Source organism: Dermacentor variabilis, chromosome 5 (genome assembly GCF_050947875.1).
Source record: "Dermacentor variabilis isolate Ectoservices chromosome 5, ASM5094787v1, whole genome shotgun sequence".
NCBI lineage: Eukaryota > Metazoa > Arthropoda > Arachnida > Ixodida > Ixodidae > Dermacentor > Dermacentor variabilis.
This window is the reverse complement of record NC_134572.1, coordinates 112,693,759-112,712,556: the sequence shown is the minus strand read 5'-3', so window position 1 is coordinate 112,712,556 and position 18,798 is coordinate 112,693,759. Positions and strand designations below refer to the sequence as shown.

The 18,798-nt window shown below is 46.7% G+C and overlaps 1 protein-coding gene across 1 annotated transcript in view; it reads right to left on the bottom strand.

Moving 5' to 3' along the window:
* Positions 1 to 415: 415 nt before the first annotated feature.
* LOC142583619 (disintegrin and metalloproteinase domain-containing protein 10-like) overlaps positions 416 to 18,798 on the bottom strand; it is a 47,297-nt gene continuing 28,914 nt past the window's right edge. The window contains exons 8-12 of the mRNA XM_075694110.1: positions 15,540 to 15,638; positions 11,600 to 11,790; positions 10,556 to 10,761; positions 3,959 to 4,111; positions 416 to 560 (exon numbers count right to left, since the gene is read on the bottom strand). Coding sequence (XP_075550225.1) covers positions 543 to 560; positions 3,959 to 4,111; positions 10,556 to 10,761; positions 11,600 to 11,790; positions 15,540 to 15,638 — 667 coding nt within the window. The 3' untranslated portion in view covers positions 416 to 542. The remainder of the gene's footprint in view (positions 561 to 3,958; positions 4,112 to 10,555; positions 10,762 to 11,599; positions 11,791 to 15,539; positions 15,639 to 18,798) is intronic.

The window sequence follows — 18,798 nt, the reverse complement described above, 5'->3', positions numbered from 1 at the left end:
ATTTTTCGAATGCGAGTGAAGAATCGAATGCTCTTGGACATAAGTTCGTTCTTGGGTTATATCTAGCCCGATTCCTTTGTTCACTGGAATCATATTGCATGATAAATGGATTTCAGTTATTGGGGCTCGCCAAAACCGCCTTACTCCAGAAAACTCTTGGGGCAGCTAAACGTTGCCTCCGTAGAGTCGTGTCATTTTGCCCGTTTAGCGGAGTGGTGCGTCTGCAAACGTGCTCACCCTGTCGGAAAAACCCCTGACGTAATTTCTGTAGCCCCCACTCGTAATTATAAGCCCGCATTCAAACCACTGAGCCCCCCCCCCCTCCTCCCGCACCATGGGAAACTTAAACCAACCACGCGTTAATCATAGGTGTCTTTATTACGACACTTACTGTACAAGCTCGTTGAACTTCACATCTAAGAAAACAGCGCTCCGGAAAATTTTCCTGGTGCTCCTGACAGCGATCCGCGGTCAGCACGCCTCGCCCCAAAGGTCGAGGAGCGACTCCTTGACTCCAAGCACAAAAACGGCCCGGCCGAATGTCACATACGTCGTGGGGGCTGCAAGAAGCGTACATGCATGCAAAAACACGTGATGTCGAAGTGATCCTGTATGACTCGACGAGTTATCTTGTACAGCGCTGTCTATAGACTACATTGCCTGTTTTGTAAACAAACGGGGTATTGTGCAGGCAAACAATTCCACTCGACTACACGTTGACGCATCGTTTCTTTCTCTGTTCGCGACTTTGAACAATAATCTTCACCATGTAACCTCTATAAATTCTCCCTGTCTGTTCATATTGCCTTGCCGCAAAACTTTCTAGAGCACAGTTTATCGAGAAAAAAAAACGTTATGCCCTCATGAAGTGGGACGGCACCGCCACCGAATCTTCGTGACGTCACGCTCTAGAGCTTCTCCATAATCCAGTGTTTCGCAAAGTTACGAGAGAAAAAGCAGCTGCAAAGCAAATAAGTAGAAGTCGGCGGTGACAGGTATTCTGCAACTTCAGCTAGCTCCCTGTTTAACCGATTGCCTCCGTCATCATCCCTGCTTGAGGGTTGAGCGCAAATGAACGCTTTGTATTCATTCGTCGCATCTGTGCGCTGAACATTTACGTGTAAATATAGTAATTTCAGCGTACGTTTCTTTTTTTTTCCGATACGTGCGGCAATATACGTGGTACTGTCAACCAACTCACCAATTTTACACTGTCTTACTATTTTTCTTTTCTTTCGGCGACACTGACAGTGTTCACGACACGAGAAAGCCCAGGAAGAACTTCGTCCGCTTTCTCCGCTAACCCGATAAAGCTCGTCGTCCGTTCAAGTGCGGTCGGGCGATAGCATGCAGGCAAGACGAAGTAACTTGGCTAGCGGGCGGTTAAACACGAAGATTCGCGTTTTAATGTAGGCCGTAAAAACGTTCGTTTCCTAAATGACCGGTTACATGTTCTAAGGCTTTCTTGTTCTTGCTGCCTCTACATCTGGAAGACATTCGTTGAACAAGTTTCTTGAATTCTTTGTTATTCTAATACCCTCTTGCATATATGACCTGTATTTTGACTTTTAAAGGGCGGCAGCGTGGTGTTAAACAGCAATAACAAAATCGGGTATGGTCCCACCACTGCAATTGTCGCGCCGCATGTCACTGTAAATAACCCGTTATAAAGCGTTCATCGACGTATATATTTCTCGCTCTCGCTTCAGGAGAAACCGGCGCGTAACACACAATCACCACAAAATTACTGATGAGCAGGCTTCACTATGCATCAATGCTGAATATCACGAAATGATTTTCGCACATTCTGCAGGTCGTTGCTCGTTAATTTGACTGCACCTTTTCTATAGCTCTCTAAGCGTGCACTGGCACTATTCATTATAATTTAGCTGCAGTAATCAGTATTTCCGGCAAATATTGCTGCCTAGCGAATATGTTCTTGCCCAGCATATAGTTCATTTCCGTCAAAAATAAATCAAAAGAGAAAGGCCTGCCCACCAAAGTCGACTTGAAAGAAAAGGTCGACATTACATGGTATATGTATTGATATGTACTGAAATTGGGGCATTAAAGAATAAGCAGGGTTCTATAATTGCATAATATTTTGGCAGTATCTGCATCATTTTCTTCGGTCCATTGTCAGACGTTAGATTTCTTTCTGGGTCCTCTTATTTCTTTTATTGATGTCCAAAATTTTCAGTCAGTTTCTTCTTTTTTTTTTACGCGCATGCACGTCAACGTTGACTTCTTTCGCACCAACTTTGGTCGACACGCTTTTTTTTTTTTTACCAAGAGGCGAGGTGTGCCTATCCGAGCAATATTGCAGTCTATGGAGCAAAGTAGGTAATTTTCGACTCTATTGGCACTAATAACGCCCGCACAGTTAACTTTACCTACTCTGCGACTTGTTCTTAGTTGTTACCTCGCTGAGACCTATTTTGATACCTTTTTCGGCTTGCTACAATGTTCTGGAGGCTCGAGAGGACTGTTTTTGACAAAGAGACTAGATGGATACCCAGATCCGACGTATGCCAACTCCGTGTGAACTCGCCGAAGTAGACGTTGTCGTAAACAAATCTAAGACTTCTATTGGCCCCGAGCCTAGCTGCCTGTGGAAAGCAGAATGAACGTTACAGCGCAGATTAATCCTACCGTTAAAGCTCTAGCCAGTCGCCGCATGCGTGATTACTGCCCAGAGCACCGCGCATGCGCAGACGGCTCTACGCAGGCGCCGCTACGGTAACGGTGAGAGCACTAACACCGACGTAGTTCGCGCGATCAGTGCAAGCAAGTCGGCGAAAAGGAAAGCGCAGTACGACAGCCACGCGAAGTGTGCTTGCAAGGTTTTCCTCTCTTCGCATCATCTTATAAGTTTATGTTGCCAAATGAGTCGATCACCATGTTGTGAACTATAGGCATAAGTGCGTTCCATATAAGGCTTCAATATTCACATATGTTTTGCTGTATGAATTTTGCCGGTGGTTAGTGTGTGCATATCGATCCAACCAACTCGATTTGATCGCACAGACGCGACGTTTGTATCCAATGAGCAATGTATAGCAATCTAAAGAAATTTGCGCCCTTAAGAGTGTAAGAATGTTTACCATGTACTATTAAAGCTATAAAAAAATCTGGCTGTACTACACGACAGCGAGCTTAAATTACAACTGTGATGGGAAAAGCCGCAGTTGAAAACTTGGGACGGATTCACATAGCCTTTGTTTAGTAAGTGTCCTTTGCCACTGGCTGACCGGTTTGGCTAACGATATGTCCAGCATTAGGATCAGCTATAACTGTTTCTTACGAACGCTTATATCGTAACAGATTTTTCTACATATGGACCCTCTTCATTCATTCTGACCGCCTGCGCCGATATTCACAAAGCGTTTCATTCGTAAGTGCTCCTTGCCATTTGCCCTTTGCACCTTTCCACCTTTGCCAAAGAGTCGCCTTCGCTAATAATACGTAATTGGCTCAAGTTCCCTCTGACAAACAATTTTAGAGTAGGAGCATTTTGCGAACACGATTCCTGGGACCAAATTCACTAAGCTATATGATCGTACGTGCTTTCTGTCGCTTGCCGGTCGCCTTCGCTATAATAATACGTCCAGAGTCAGGCTTGGCTGACGTTTATCTTTACGAACAACAGCTTTTTGTGGATACGGGCCCTGGTGGCGCACCAAATGTCTGAACTACAACTATTAACGTTTGCTTCACGCAGTTCTCGCGTCGTCTGTCGCACCTGTCACATTGTTTACGTGCCCACCAAATGTCGCCAAAAAGGGAAACTTCATTCGCCCCCATCAAGCCATTCTATCTTACCAGTTTTTGAACGTGAGGACGCTAGTCATGGGACAGACCAAGCACCCCTTATGCACCCATGAGGGCGTTAAAATATTTAGTGCGTATAAAGCAGCGGCATTGTGATTGTGTGATACCAACATTATAGCCGGCTTACGTTTGTTTTCCAAGGGTAGCGTAGGATGTTCTTGAAGTCGCGGTGTGGCCTGAGTGGGTGGCTGCTGGGCGTGTGCGCGGAGAAGCAGTGGAAGAACAGCGCCATCAGGGCCACGAAGAGGAGCACGTAGAGGGCCGACATGTACGGGTGCAACTGAAAGCCAATGCGAAACCAGAGGGCCTCGTTTCATACAACCCGGTGCTCGCGATGCGCTTGGTCTCTTATGAGTTGAAAGCGTAAAGATTAACCTCGGTAGTGTGGCGTGTTTTGCATTGAACAGCGCAAGTTAGGAATATGCTCAAGTAAAACTCTTGCTTGGGCTAGTTGGTTCATGCTTGAAGTGGTAAAGGCAAGCCGCAGAAGACCAGTACTCAAGAAGAAGAACACAAACGACAGGACCGGCGCCACTGGCAAGCTGAGACGGCGATCAGGTTGACGCACAAAATGGCAGGATCGGCAGCATATTTCTTCTACATTGGGCCATTTCTTTCAACAAAGCTTTCGCACCGATCCTGCCATTTTGTGCGTCAACCTGATCGCCGTCTCAGCTTGCCAGTGGCGCCGGTCCTGTCGTTTGTGTTCTTCTTCTTGAGTCCTGGTCTTCTGCGCCCTGCCTTCGCTAGTTCAAGCATGAACCAACTAGCCCAAACAAGAGTTTTACTTGAGCATATTTCTTCTACATTGGGCCATTTCTTTCAACAATGCTTTCGCACCGATCCTGCCATTTTGTGCGTCAACCTGATCGCCGTCTCAGCTTGCCAGTGGCGCCGGTCCTGTCGTTTGTGTTCTTCTTCTTGAGTCCTGGTCTTCTGCGCCTTGCCTTTACTACTTCAAGCAAGTTAGGAAGCCAGAGCTGTAATATACCTTCTCTGCTACAGCAAAGGCGCAGAACGCCGGAACAAGGTCGACGTTAGGTACTTGTGCAGCGGATGTTTGTGCGTCTCGTATCCATCTTTGGATCTGCAGTGTAAAATATTTCATACCCTTACTCTCTTCTAAGAGTGGCAATTATTTTACAGTGCTATAGTTGCGCTGTGCAATGTTCAAGTTGCGCTGTTGCGATGTTCAATGCTAGTACGCATCTCCGATGAGTGGCCGAAGCCCGAAAACAAACCGCGGGCGGCCGGCAAAACACAGGCTCCCACAGCTAACGTGCAGCCAGCCTTTATATATATATATATATATATATATATATATATATATATATATATATATATATATATATTAGTAAAGTTATTAGTAATTTAATTTAGTAAACAATTAGTAAATTTACGTGCACGTAAATAAAGAGATGCCCAAAATGGGACTCCTGGCAAACTGAAATCGATATGTTGAAATGTTCTCTTAAAACATACTACTGATATACTGGCTGTAAAAATACCATTTTATTATAAAAAATGTATAAATTATTTACTGCTAATGATTGAGTATAGATATCACAAAACAACTGGAAAGCTTTTTTTTTTCTTTTTCTGGGAATGCTGACAACGTTGGCACTATTAGATAGAAGGCATGCCCTTCTTTCTTTTAATACTTGCCCTGTGTTATTTCGGACACCCTGCATATATGCTCAGCTTGTATTTATACAGACAATATTGTTTTCTTTCGTTTTCTCTGTGTTTGTTCAGTAACTCCTTCAGCCCGTGTGACGGTACAGTTCTGACATGTAAACCTGTAGATCGCTTGGGTGTTCTGAGTGTGCGCTTCGTGACTGATGAGACGATGGGCGCAAGCGACGTCGGGTGATGATAAAGGCACCATGAGGAGCAGAAGTTTGCACGCATGTTTCGACTCTGCTCGCTCGCTTTCCGGTTACGCAGGTATGGATTGAGACCCTGGTGACTTTGTCAGCGCCTGCGTGACAGCAATGCTGTGTTGCAGCATGCCACCGACCTCATTGCAAGACAAGTGTTATCAATTGCTGTCAACTCCCATTCCAAGTGTATTGAGACGACGGTTGTTAAAAGCGTACGCCGCACCGAAGACAGTCGAAGAGATAATTGTATATGTCCGGAAGGTTTAGATTGCCGCGAACCCTCGTTTCGAAAATGGGCTGCGGTCCACAAGTTCCGATCATTGGTGAAGCATAACGACATTGTGCACCGCTAGTACTCCCAAATGAACGGCCTAGCAGAGAAGGCCTTGTAAGAACACTGAATCAACGACTTCCCAGGAATGTTTGTAAATTTTGTGGACAGTTCCTATTGCATCAAGCTTTCTTCTTCTTTCTTTTTTACGCTACTGCGCGTACTCCTTTGCCAGATAGAAGAACGCCGGTAGCTAGGTCGCCAGCCCTATTGAATAACATTCTTCCGCAAATGTCACGAATTTTTACGAAATGACACAGGAAATTGCAGTCAACCTTCCTTGCTGACACCGATGGCAAGTCCTCTTGCTGCCGCGCCAATAGACATCGTGCCAACCCCAGTGACGAAGCCACAAATGACATCCACAAATGAACACACGGTTTGAGGGGAAAGAACACTGCGCAAGTATCAGCAATCGCTGGCCACCTCAAGCCGAGCATCAGATATCGGAGCAGCGTCGCCGGCTTTCACGGCGCATGCCCGAACCGTGACATCACAGACCACAGAGTTGTCAAGAACGAATGCTCCAAATAAATTATCTTCAGTTCCCGCCATAGCGCTTGTCATTAAGCGATGCTACGCTGAGCGTGCGCGAGGTAACTTTTTTGTCCTGTACCAGCTGGCCCTCCTGTCTCAACTCTTATACATCCATTGCCTGTTGCGTAGTGTCTCCATCATTCGGTGTTTAGGGGGCTCGTTGCCTCTGAAGCCAACCGCGTTGGATGGACGCAATGTTCTACAACCAGTACGGTATGTAGCCGGTGCGCCTCGGCACACCATCCATCACTTTGATCGTTATTCCGTCTGAGGCGAGCTACGACGGACTTTTCGAGCTCAGCTCAGCTCACACGCTGCCCCCTCCAGCGTTACGGAAAAGTGCGTCGGATTCGCATTTTTGATGCAACAGCGTTGCGTGAACACGAAAGCCGGCGTTCAGTTTAGCTGCGCAACGGCGAAGCCAAGCAGGCGAAACATCGCGTTTTGAGACCACAAAAACGCAGTTCCGCTCAGCCAGCTTGGCCGCGGTGCGATGGTGATGATCTGCTTTCCGTTGCTGGCATAAGCATGGTACGCAAGTGCAGTTGGATTATCACTGAACGGCTGTGCACAGCTTGTTACCAGAGCGGCCTAGTCCATAAACGTTGTCACAATTGTCTACTGCTGCGGCGCCTACACTTTTCTCTCTGATACAAAGCTGGATTATTCACCAATCCACAGGTAGCGCTGCCAAGGCTTCGCGTGTAGTTCAAGACAGCGGACGTTAACGCGCAAATTCAGCACACCCAGCTTTCCATTGACCCCAAAGCACTGCTGTGACAGTTGACAAGGCAGCTTTCCAAAACTTGCTAAAGAGCATCACGCACTGTAAATGACACCGCGCCTAGGCGCTCCCTATCCGCAGACAATGCATTCTAATGTATAGTGTAAAGCTTTCTGTTTTGTTTGTTTGTGTGTGTTGTTTTGTTTAGCATTAGCAAATAGTATTTTTTTTTGTTCAGAAGCCGTCAGAACTGTAATGTTCTTAAATGTTGTGAAGTCGTGATGTACAACTGGGACCTGAATGCGCTATAGCGACAAAACTAAGCATCTGGGAATTAGTAAGACCAGGACCCCACACAATGTCGAAAAGGATTTGACCGCGTATCCGTTTATTTTGTTCGCATTTCATTGAAGCATGGTAGTGAACTTCAAACAAGAGAAGACGTCAATTTAATGTCAGCACAGGCTGCATAAGTAGTGTCAATAAAAAATTCCTTCAGGAATTCCTCTGGGAGTTGTCTATGTACGCTAAGCATTGTGCCCCTTGCTCAGTTCCTTGCAGCCCGGTGTCATTATCATTGTTATGAAGCTTGATCCAACCAGTCTAAAGCTTATCAACCCTTATCAGTCATTGTCAAACTTATCAGACTCAATCTAACCCTTGTCAACTCTTATCGGTTGTTATCAACCTTATCGGAATAGATCCAACCTTTATCAACTCTTATCGGTGAATTGTTATCCACCTTTTCGGACTTGGTCAAATTCTTTCTATTCTATCGGTCAGTATCAAACTTAACACAATTGAACCGATGCTTACGAAACCCTTAGCTGTCCTTATCAACCTTATCGGACATGATCCGACCCTCATCAACTTTTATCGGTCCTTATCAACCTTATCGAACTTGATCAGACCCTGATCAACCGTTATCAGCGCTTATCAACATTATCAGAATTGATCAACAATAATTATTCCTTGTCGCTCTTTGGCACCTTATCGATCCGCGTCCAATCACTATCAGCCGTGATGAGACCCATATAATCTCTCATCACTCCTTATCATCCTTATCAAGTCATTGACTGCTTATCTGTCTATGTTGCGGAACGTGAAGCGCATGAGCCCTCATATATCGGTGGCATTTTGGTCGGTGAACAGTGCTGCCAACCTCTGAAGCCAGTTTTCCCCTAAATCAGATAAATTTCCTATATTTCCCTAGTTTCCTTTTTAGAGTACAGTTCACTTTGCCAATATACTTTTTGTAGGGATAAACTTGTTTGTTATGCAAATAGACTGCCTACGTATAGGTTGTTTATTGCCAGGCTCGTTTTTATAAATTTAACTAATGAAGTCGCTGCTTGCCGTCTAAATGATGTTTCAGTGCAACTTTTTGCAATACAATTTTTCTTTCCTTCACAAATTTTCCCTAGACATAAAAAGTTTTCATAGACAAGACATAAAATTCCTAAATATAGGGAACTTTCTCTAGGCTTCGCAGCACTGTCGGTAGAGAAACGCCCCAACAGAAGGCGCATCCCGCAACCACCGAGGCGCAACGAGGATGTAGCATGATTGGCATTACATTTTCGCAAAATCAGAATTTTTCCTGATGTCTGCAATGCACCAACTCGGCTCCACATGTAGTTCTAGAGATGGCTTTTATTCCATAATCACCAGATATTTCAACACAGCCTTCATAGAAACGTTTTATAAATTATTTTCTTCATAGTGATACGTCCTGCATGACGGAGAGGTTTCCTCGTTGGGTGGGCATAGAAATGCTCACGCATCTAAAACAGTGTTTCGCTAGTTGGTTCATGAAGCTTTAGAAAAAGATACTAAGCAAGCAACCGACAAGCACGAGAGAGTTGTGTGTGCTCCGCGACTCCGGGGAATGAATATTCTGGGCAGAAGCGAAAATTAATGGAAGCGTTATATATTGCCTCCAAATGGAACGAATGTGTGAGGGGAAAGTCTATTTCTTTGTTTAGTAGTGAAGACAGGTTCATGCGCGGCCGGTTGAGGTAACGTAATCATTTTGCTAACTTTATCGGTATTTGTTATTTTCTCTATGTTTTTTTAAGTTAATGTACGCTGCGTCCTTGCACATGTGTGGTAATATCTATATATTGACGGCTCAGATTGAAATATTTACTTGAAAGCTTGCGCTTTTTCACGACGCTACCTCTCGTGCTTGTTTTACTTTTTTTTTTTTTTTTTAAGATGATGAACGCACTATATATGCCCCGTTGCACGAAACTCCGGCCGCAGCGGCGTGACTGAGCAATGGTACCAAAAATGGCCGACGGCGCAAAGAGTAAACGCACGCCAGAAATGCCCGGATTCACGTCAAGTTCGTCAGTGAGGTTCCTCTAAAAAAAGTAAACTAATGGCTTTGAAAAGAAATTTTGGTATATTTCTGTCTGCGTGGGAATCGAACCCGGGCCTCCGCGGCGCGAAACGAGCGCGCTTCCTCGACGCCACGGTGGCTCCGCGGTTCTGGCTGACTAAAAGGCGTGGCCTAGTACGTGCGTCATTGGACACGTGACGACGCGATCAATGGGGAGGAGGTGGCGCCACGTCACGAATGTATAAAATGAACGCTCTGCCTCCCGCGCGTCGCTTGCTCTTCGAATTTCATCAGTACTGTGTTTACCGCGATGGACTCTGAAGCGTCTACCTCAGCAGTAGCTGTTCAACGTGGTTCCGCGCGGAAGTACGCCTCAGATGAAGAAGCAAGGCAACACAACACTCTAGGTTTCTCAATGGTCCTCTCAATCGACCTCATCCCACCACCGCCGACACGACCGCAACGTTTCCAACACGAAGGTTACACGCCAGACATATATCCTTCTAATGACGAAGACATTGTCGCAGCGGAATATGACATAATCACGACAGACCTACCACTAAACATAGAGGATCGCACAGCTTGAAATAAAATGCGTCGTTCAGCAGCAAAATAGTCCGATTGTTTCCGGTCTGTGGCAACGTATACGCCAACACACACTTAATCACGCAAAAAGAACTTTAATGCGTGCCGAAAACATCGAGCGAGAAAATTTCACCAAAGCAACTATAAGACTTTCGCATCCCACACGTAAGCAGCCTTAAGTGTCTTTGCCGAATTTTTCCCTTTCTTGCGTTGTTTCTTTTTCCGAAACGTCATCAGTGTGTTACGCAATTTTGTGCTCTTAGAATGTCCCAGGTTAGGTGCGTGCTCAAAATATCCCACAGGCGGGCCGGCCGGCTCACCCTAACGTAATCGCTGACAGATTTGTAGGTGTCCGGGGCAAAAAGTGTCTCCTCCAGCCTCGTCAGCAATCCCTGCTCATTCGAGCGGCGGCATTTCTGGAAGACGTCGCAGTAACCACGCTTGTCGTCACACGAGGATCCCGGTCGCATCTTGGCCCCGCAAAGCGACTTCATGGCCGGATAGTGACACGCGTCAGTGCACTTTCCTGCGGTGCCAAATCCAGTGAAAAAGAACAGTTCACAAAGCGGCAACACTGTACAAGGCAAAGTAATACTGTACAAGGCAAAGTAATACTGAATATCCTGCTTGAAAAATGATGACGACAACGATATTTGAGGGGGAAGACTGCGCCTCTCGTCTACCGTGGAGACTCGGTGGCTATGGCGGTATTCACTGAGGTTGATGCTTTGATTCCCTGCCGCGGCGGCGGCATTCCAATAGGTGTGTAATGCGCATGCACTCGCGCTTTTAGATTTAGAGCGAGAAAACTGACAGAAAGGTAGCCAATCTAAAAAACAACTGGATGCCCTGTAAAGGGAGTCAACGGATGGAATTAAGAGAAGGATGACGAGATGTTTTAATAAAGCAAACAAAATATGGGCCCCATCGCAACTAAGTGTAACACGGCTCCTGGAGAGCGGTAAGGAGCTCCTAGTGGTTAAAATTATTCCGGAAGCCCGCAATGGCGTATATCACACGCAAGTTATTGCTTCGGAACTGTATAAATTTTAGGCATATCAATTACTGCCAGCGTTTTCGCCTGATCTGCTTATGTCAAGCAGCGCTATGTGAACTACAAATCTTTGTTACGACGTCTGTAATGTCGGCCGCAAGTCACAACGAATAAATCACAACGTCACAACGAAGTAAAGCTCACGCTCTCGTGTATCGCTATGCCGAAAAAAATTACATGCACGGCACTGACAGCTGTGTATCCTTTCCCTTTACTTCCGATTGTCGTCGTTCATGTTGTCTGCTGAGCTCGTCAAGTAATTAGCGATTATTTAGACTTTACGCACAACAGAAGTCATTGTTTGACGTACCTTGGTCCTCGCACGCAATTAGGCACTTCTCGTCGACCGTATAACCGTCTCCCGACAGGTAACACTCCCGCATGCCGTATTTGAGGCAAATGGAGCCCACACAATCGCCGTCGATACACATCTGCGTGCCCTTGTTGCAAGCGGTGAGGTTGGGCTTCGGTTTTCCTGGGGGGCAGAAAGCATTTTGGCCGCTGCGTGTCGGGTCAAGGAATGTGCCCCCCTGATTAGATGATGCGACTAATACTTTCTTTATGCGAAAGCATCAAATGGCCCACTGGGCAAAAAAGCCGGCGTCTGTACGGCGAAACGGCTCCTTAATTTCCATTGGCTCCGACACCTCGACGGAGCAGAGCGGGCGACACGGAACACCGGCTCCCTTCCATAGCGCGCCAGGTGTTGGATGAGAGGAGAGGGCATAGCCACGGCGTGCATCTCTCATCCCCACTGGGCTTACTGCTGCGCGCGCTTGCCAGCCTTGGTCGCTGCTGCTGCTTCCTCGGTCTCCCGTAGCACAGGACGTCAGTGGCATGCGGCGTTCGTAGCGCAGGCTACTGCTGATTGCTGGCTCGGGCAGCACGTACCGCTATGGATACTGAAGCATCTACATCGGCGGCCGCCGCAACCTTGATGGTAGCAAACGTGCCCGTCTACGCCAGTGCGTTGCATACGAGGTAAAGGAGCTGCAGAATGCAGTAAAACGAGCTGACGCACGTCGTGGCAACGCCCTCTCCCCTCACGCAACACCTGGCGCGCTAGCGCTGCAGCAGGCGTTCTATTTCGCCCGCTCTGTTCCGTCGAGGCTTTCATGTGAGGGCCGAGTTCTTCATCAGGCGCCGCATTCAGCCATAGCGGAACGTATGCATGCGCACTGTGCCCCTGTGCTGGAATTCCATGCGCTTAATGGCGTCTCACCAGGCCCCATGGCAAATTTTTTATACGCTGGAAGTTGTTACGTGTCCTCTAGGGAGTGTTCTGCCGCAAAACTTTTTCAAATCGGATCAATAATAGCCGAGATAGAAATATTTCGCTGCCGCAAACCCATGATTTCTGCAGGCGGGCTCCAATGCCAAGCAAGACTCTCTCTTCACTCGCCGACTCTAGCTTACGCAAGCGGAATTCCTTCCCTGCGTTCTCCCAAACCGCACCTCGAAGATCGCGTGACGTATACATCACAGGCCCCGCCTTCATTCCTTTTTCTCCTCGCTTTTTTTTTCGGCGTTACGCACTTCCGCCGACGGTGTCGAGCGCCAGCTGTTGTCTCGTTCGCGCAGCGCACGATTTTGCGCACTGCGCACAAGGACACATGACTAGCGGTATACTTCAGTGCTACACGAATACTGAGGCAGAACAAGCGGATCGCAGAACATGATGAGGCGCTGGAACACGGTAGAGAATGGCGTAGTTTCGGTACCTGCGCACGTGACCGCACAACCGTGGGAAGAAGCAGACGAAGCGGAAGTACAGCGTGCTTGCTTCGGTGCGAAGTAAAACAAAAAACACGCAGACATTCCGTTTCTGTGTTTTTTATTTCTCTTAACGTCAATTCTTCAATTCAAGCAACAGATCGTACCTATAACAGATGTTGTCTTGAATAATTGTTGAAGTCACGTGTCACCACGAGCGACGTCACACTGCGGACACGACTACGTAGGCGCTGGGGGCACGACTATGTCACCATCCGGCTTTGAGCGCGGCAGCCGCGACGAGAAGGGAAAACGGCATTCGGTTTGAAATTTCATATCTTTCCGCGGCGCGTAGCGATGTAATACTTTGCAGACACAATCGTTATGATGCAATGTATGCTCTGCACTCGTCAGCTCAAAATGGCCAGACCTTGTGAGGGGCCGTTTAAAGTACTCGACCACGTATAACGGTGCGAACGTAGAAACTGTACAAAAAGAAAGTCGAACCCATTTAATCGGAGTACTCGGTAACAAACCACGCAGCTAAAGTCGAAAACATCACTCGCAGCGCAAAACTGGAAGGACCACTCAGCGGCATTCAATTGGACATTAATGCTTTCGTATTCATTCACAACTCCTAAGTGCTTAAGTGTCCTCGGATCTTTTGCTTTCTGCATGGAATATGAGCCCGTTAAGAGGAAGCTTTAGTGCGAGTGCTCCTATCTAAATACATGTAAGAGGAGAATTCGTTTTTCTCGGCAACCACTGCACCAAATTTGGCGAGGTTTGTTGCATTTAAAGGAAAACCTAATTCTAGTGACTGTTAGTTCCGAGTTTTTGATTTAGGCCTTCAATTTTGTAATAAAAGTTGGCAAAAATGAGAAATTGTCAGAAAAAGAAATATCAAGTTTACAACTCTGTAACTAAGCAATGGAAAATGATATCACAGCTCTGTGGATTGCATAAAATAGCACATCTAAAGCGGACGAAATTGATATGTTACACATGAAAGTCAGAAAATTTAGTCATATGGAAATACAGCTTTTGCTGAACCATTGTGAACAACGTAACAAATTCACGTACGATACGAAATGGCATATCGAATTTGTCCGCTTTCAATTATCTAATCGCTGCCATTTACAGAACCGTAATATCTGTTCTTGACGCAGAGCTATTAATTTGTAAACTTCCTTCTTCTATCTTTTTTTTTCAAATTCTCGGATTTTGGAAAATCTTTTTCTCAAAATTCAAGCCCTAAATCGAAATTCCCCTTCCATCAGTCACTAGAATTTAACTTTCTCTCTCCAATGCAACAAATTTCACTAAAATCGGTCCACGGGTTATCTCAGAAAAACGTTTTGCGTTTTACATGTATTTTAATAGGACGCATCGGAGTCGGGTCCCAACTAAAGCTCCTCTTGAAAGGAAGCTTTAGCTCGGGTGCTCCTGTCTAAATACATGTAAAAGGAGAAGGCGTTTTTCTCAGCAACCACTCCTCTAAACTTCACGAGGTTTGTTGCATTTAAAAGAAACACTTAAAATCTAGTGACTGTTTGTTTCGAGTTCTCTGTTTAGTTCCTCGGTGTTTTACGAAAAATTGGCAAAAATTGCACATTTTTAGAAAACGAAACTATCAGGTTTACAACTCTCCAGCTCAGCAAGGAAAATGATGTCACAATTCTGTGAATTGCATCTGATAGCACATCTAAAGCAGACAAAATTGATATGTTCTACATGAATCTAAAAAAAACTCAGTAATACGGAAATAAAGTTTTTGTAGAAGCCTTGTACACAACGTAGCAAATTCAAATTTGTCCGCTTCGAATGATCTAATGGATGCCGTTTACAGAACCGCGATATCTTTCTTGAAGCAGAGCTATTTGTAAACTCCATTCTTCAATTTCTTTCATACTATTGAATTTTGTAAAATCGTTTTAACAAAATTCAAGCGCTAAATAGAAAATCCGTTTCCTACAGTCAGTAGAATTTGCCTTTCTCTCTCAAATGTACAAATTTCATTGAAATCGGTCCAGAGGTTATCTCAAAAAAAGCATTTTTGCGTTTTAAGTGTACTTGAAGAGGCTGCGTCGGAGTTGGGCCTGAGCTAAAGCTTCTTCTTAAGAGAATCCGCAATACTGTGGAGTCCAGGCACCTGTTGATTAGCGTAAATACGGTTTGATGGCAATTGACTTACTGCAAAGAGCGAAAAGCAAGTCTCTGACGAAGTCAAAACAAATCAGTGTCAGTTTTGACATTCGATTGTGTTAAGTTTGATACCACGGCGGTTGATCGACTACGGCGTCACACTTGCACCTAGTAATCTTTCTAGGAACACCTGATGTGCATAACTACTGCAAGTGCACTGCCAGTGCCTCCAGCCCTTACAAAAATTTTTATAGAAAGTCTATAGACAGTCTATAGACGTCTATAGACTGTCTATAGACGTCTATAGACTGTCTATAGACTTTCTATAAACCATTTTGTAAGGGAGCGCAGAGCCAGCAGCTTTTCTCTTATAGATAAAAAAGAAAGGATACGAGCAGAACGCTTCCTCTCGGCACTCGGTTGCAGGACGGCAGAGCAGGTCAGAGGGATGCAGGTTGCAGTCACTGCCGCAGCAAGGTCCCGCCGACGGACTGCAGGACAGAGAACGTGCAAAGCGCGCGCAAAGCACAACGTATACACTCACGTGCAGCATGAACTGCGACCCGGTGCACGTGTTCAAGAGGGCCCGCCAAGGCTGCGCGGCCGCGGCGCCGACATACGAAAAATTGGTGTTATTAATGCCCGTAATTGTAATTGTGTTTAGTTCTCCAATGATTCGTATGTCGGCACTCCCACGCGCGCAGTCTTTGGGCCCTTCGAACACGTGCACCGTATTGCAGCTGGAAATTCGAGGCGCGTTCGCGCCGTCGCCTCCATCGGGCTGTCATGGTATCGATGTCGTCGATATCGTGACAGCACGACGGCAATACCGGTACGATGATGCCGCGTCGACAGCACGCGAGGATACCGATACCGTGATGCCGTTTAGCGCGGAGGTTTAAGTCTCCAGAGACATCAGAGACGCGTAGACCGTTTGAATGCAAAAGCTATGCGAAGCGAAGTGGGCTTCGCTCAATCGGCCCTACAGCGCAGCCGGGGCAGTGTTCTACTTTTCCGCTGAATGCTTGAGCATCGCCTCCTCTAATTGAAAATAGAGGAGGCGCTTTCTTAAGCGTTGTGTGCACAAATAGTTGTGTCCACACAACTGTCTGAGCGAAACAGAGCATAAATTTCAAGCTACGAACGCCGATGTCTTTGTTTTCAACTCAATAGCGTTAAGGGTCCCGTGTCGCAGGAAATCTGGCGTCCACCGTCGGACGTAATTCAGGCAAAAGGAATTTCGAACCGCGCATACACAACCACGCAGGCCCTCCATGTAGCGCAAGGTATTTACTGAACAAATTGAATTTCTCGAAGTAAAATACGTGAGAAAAATCGTAAAGTGCGACTTACATCCAACCTACAGACATGATAGCGTCGGATCGTAATTTGAATACACGAGAAAACATAATTGTGCTACGCGGAAACTCAAGAAAATACTTGAAGAAAAAACAGCGCTAAAGAGGCGAGGACTAATAGGAGAGCATGCACGACGAGCGTCGTACATGTTCCTTTAGTCCTCGTCGTTTAAGCACTGATTTTTCTTCACGTATGCTGCACCAACTCGCCCACATCAAGCTCCTGCTGCTTCAAGAAAATTCAGACCCCTTTTTCAGCGTTTCTACCATTCGAAAAGGGTCCATGGCCTCCGAGATTTGTGCGCGCCAGCACGCGCAAACCTGAAAGGCAATAAGCGGCGCGCCCGGTTCCTTTAAACAGCTCCAGATGGTGCTCGTCTCCGCCGCTGAAGTCAGAGGCGATTGGAAGATTGGTGGGAGAAAAGTAGGGAAACGACAGACAACGGAGGCATACAAAAACAAGTTCACAAGGGCTGCGCGCGGAGCGCCTGCTGAAGATGCTCCCGTTGTTGGATGGATGATGTGTTCTGGATGCGAAGATTGGCTCAAGCTTACGAACACACCATTCGAGACTATCGAAGAGGCAGACACTGTGGCGTCGTACATGTGCCACAAATTCGAAGCACTTGGGATGTTGAGGGATGAGTTCGCGCTATTTATGAAGCACGAGTCGGAGAATTGGCACCTAGTCTTCGAGCACGTAAAGGCAAGATTTAAGGAAGAAAGTGACAAAGCTGCCACTGAAATGCGGGCACTGCTTTGCGGAGCTTACCAAAGAAAAGTACAAATGAGTTGCTCTAGAGAATCAAATGGAAGAACTACGACGGGCCTTCCTCGGCCGTGATACTACCGGACGGTGCGACCGCAAGCCGACCGACAAGGCCCCGGCGACGGCAATGATGAAATCTGCACAGAATAGTGTGCTGGGATCTTCGACGGCTGAAACGCTGGAGGAGAGTACACACAGCATAAACATGAACAAGAGCCGGACCCTCGATATCCCAGATAGGAAAGAAAAGGAAAGTCGCGATCCTAAGAATGACCCGGGGTGGAAGGCTCAATTAAACATGAAGAAACGAAAGCAGTTGGGCCTGAAACTGTCTACTGTGATGACTCCCGAAAATCCTGTTCCTTCCCAAGCGAGCACTAACAACGTGGCTTGTCCGCAGGCAACGGCACCTCGGCTTGCGGTTGTCTTCGCGACGGAAACGCGTATTGAATTAACTATGCAGTTTATCGTATTTCAAAGAGGAGCAGGCTTGTGAAATTCCCTACAAAGAGAGATTCTGCTTTACAGGAAGTTATGACAAAGGCGGATGCGCGACTGATATTTGGGGTGCCGCAGAGGCGATTATCATCATCCATGCTGGCCTCCAAGGCATTATGCAAAGCAGCGTAACTATAGAACAGACGGCACGTAAACTCAGCAGTACAATTCCGACCTGGAAAAAGAGAGCAGAGAAGCACCTCTTTGTGTTATATGGTATACCTGAAGTGTCGGACGAAAACGCCTTGTTTGGAAAGTGTAAACAGTTTAACGGTCACTTGAAACGAGCGTGCACAGAACTGGGTCCGCGCGTGGAATTTGTCAGGGCACCACACATGGCTCAAGTTAGCCACCAGGGCCTGGTGTACGGACAGACCACGGCGGAAGAAATGAGACGGCGTCTGGGCCATAGACTATGCGCTTTTTTAGGCCTTCGTCCAACACACGCTACCCATCACCAATTGTGGATGAATACGTCAGAAGTATACCCCTATTTATGGCGGCCCTTGGACAGGTAATCCTCCAAATGGCAGGGCGAAGATTGCGGCTCAAGCAAGTACGGCTCTCCACTACGACAAGTAGTGGCCATAACTGGACGCCATGGCCTTTGCCATCGCAAACGGAGCTTCAGAATCGGTTTGATGAATATGAATGGTGCCTGCCAGGAACAGAAGTGCAGAAAGTTGCATAATGCTCTAAATGCAGAAGATATCTCTCTCTATGCAGTTTCAGAAACGCACCTCCGCAATCTGGAGCACCCCCTTGTGCATCTTAGATGGCATTGGGCAGGCAAGAATCGAAATGGAGATGACCTTAAGTGCGGCGGCGTTGGACAACTGTGGCGTCAGAATACGCAGTGGCGAAGTGCCGATGACATTGTGGATCATATGTGGGCCCTGGGGGAGGCACTGGGCAGGCCTACCACTGTGTGTGTGGTGTATGTGTCCGTCGGCAGCAAACAACACACTGCCAATACTCAGCTGGTGTAGTGCATCCTCAGGGAGGCAATAAAGTTGGCGGCAGACA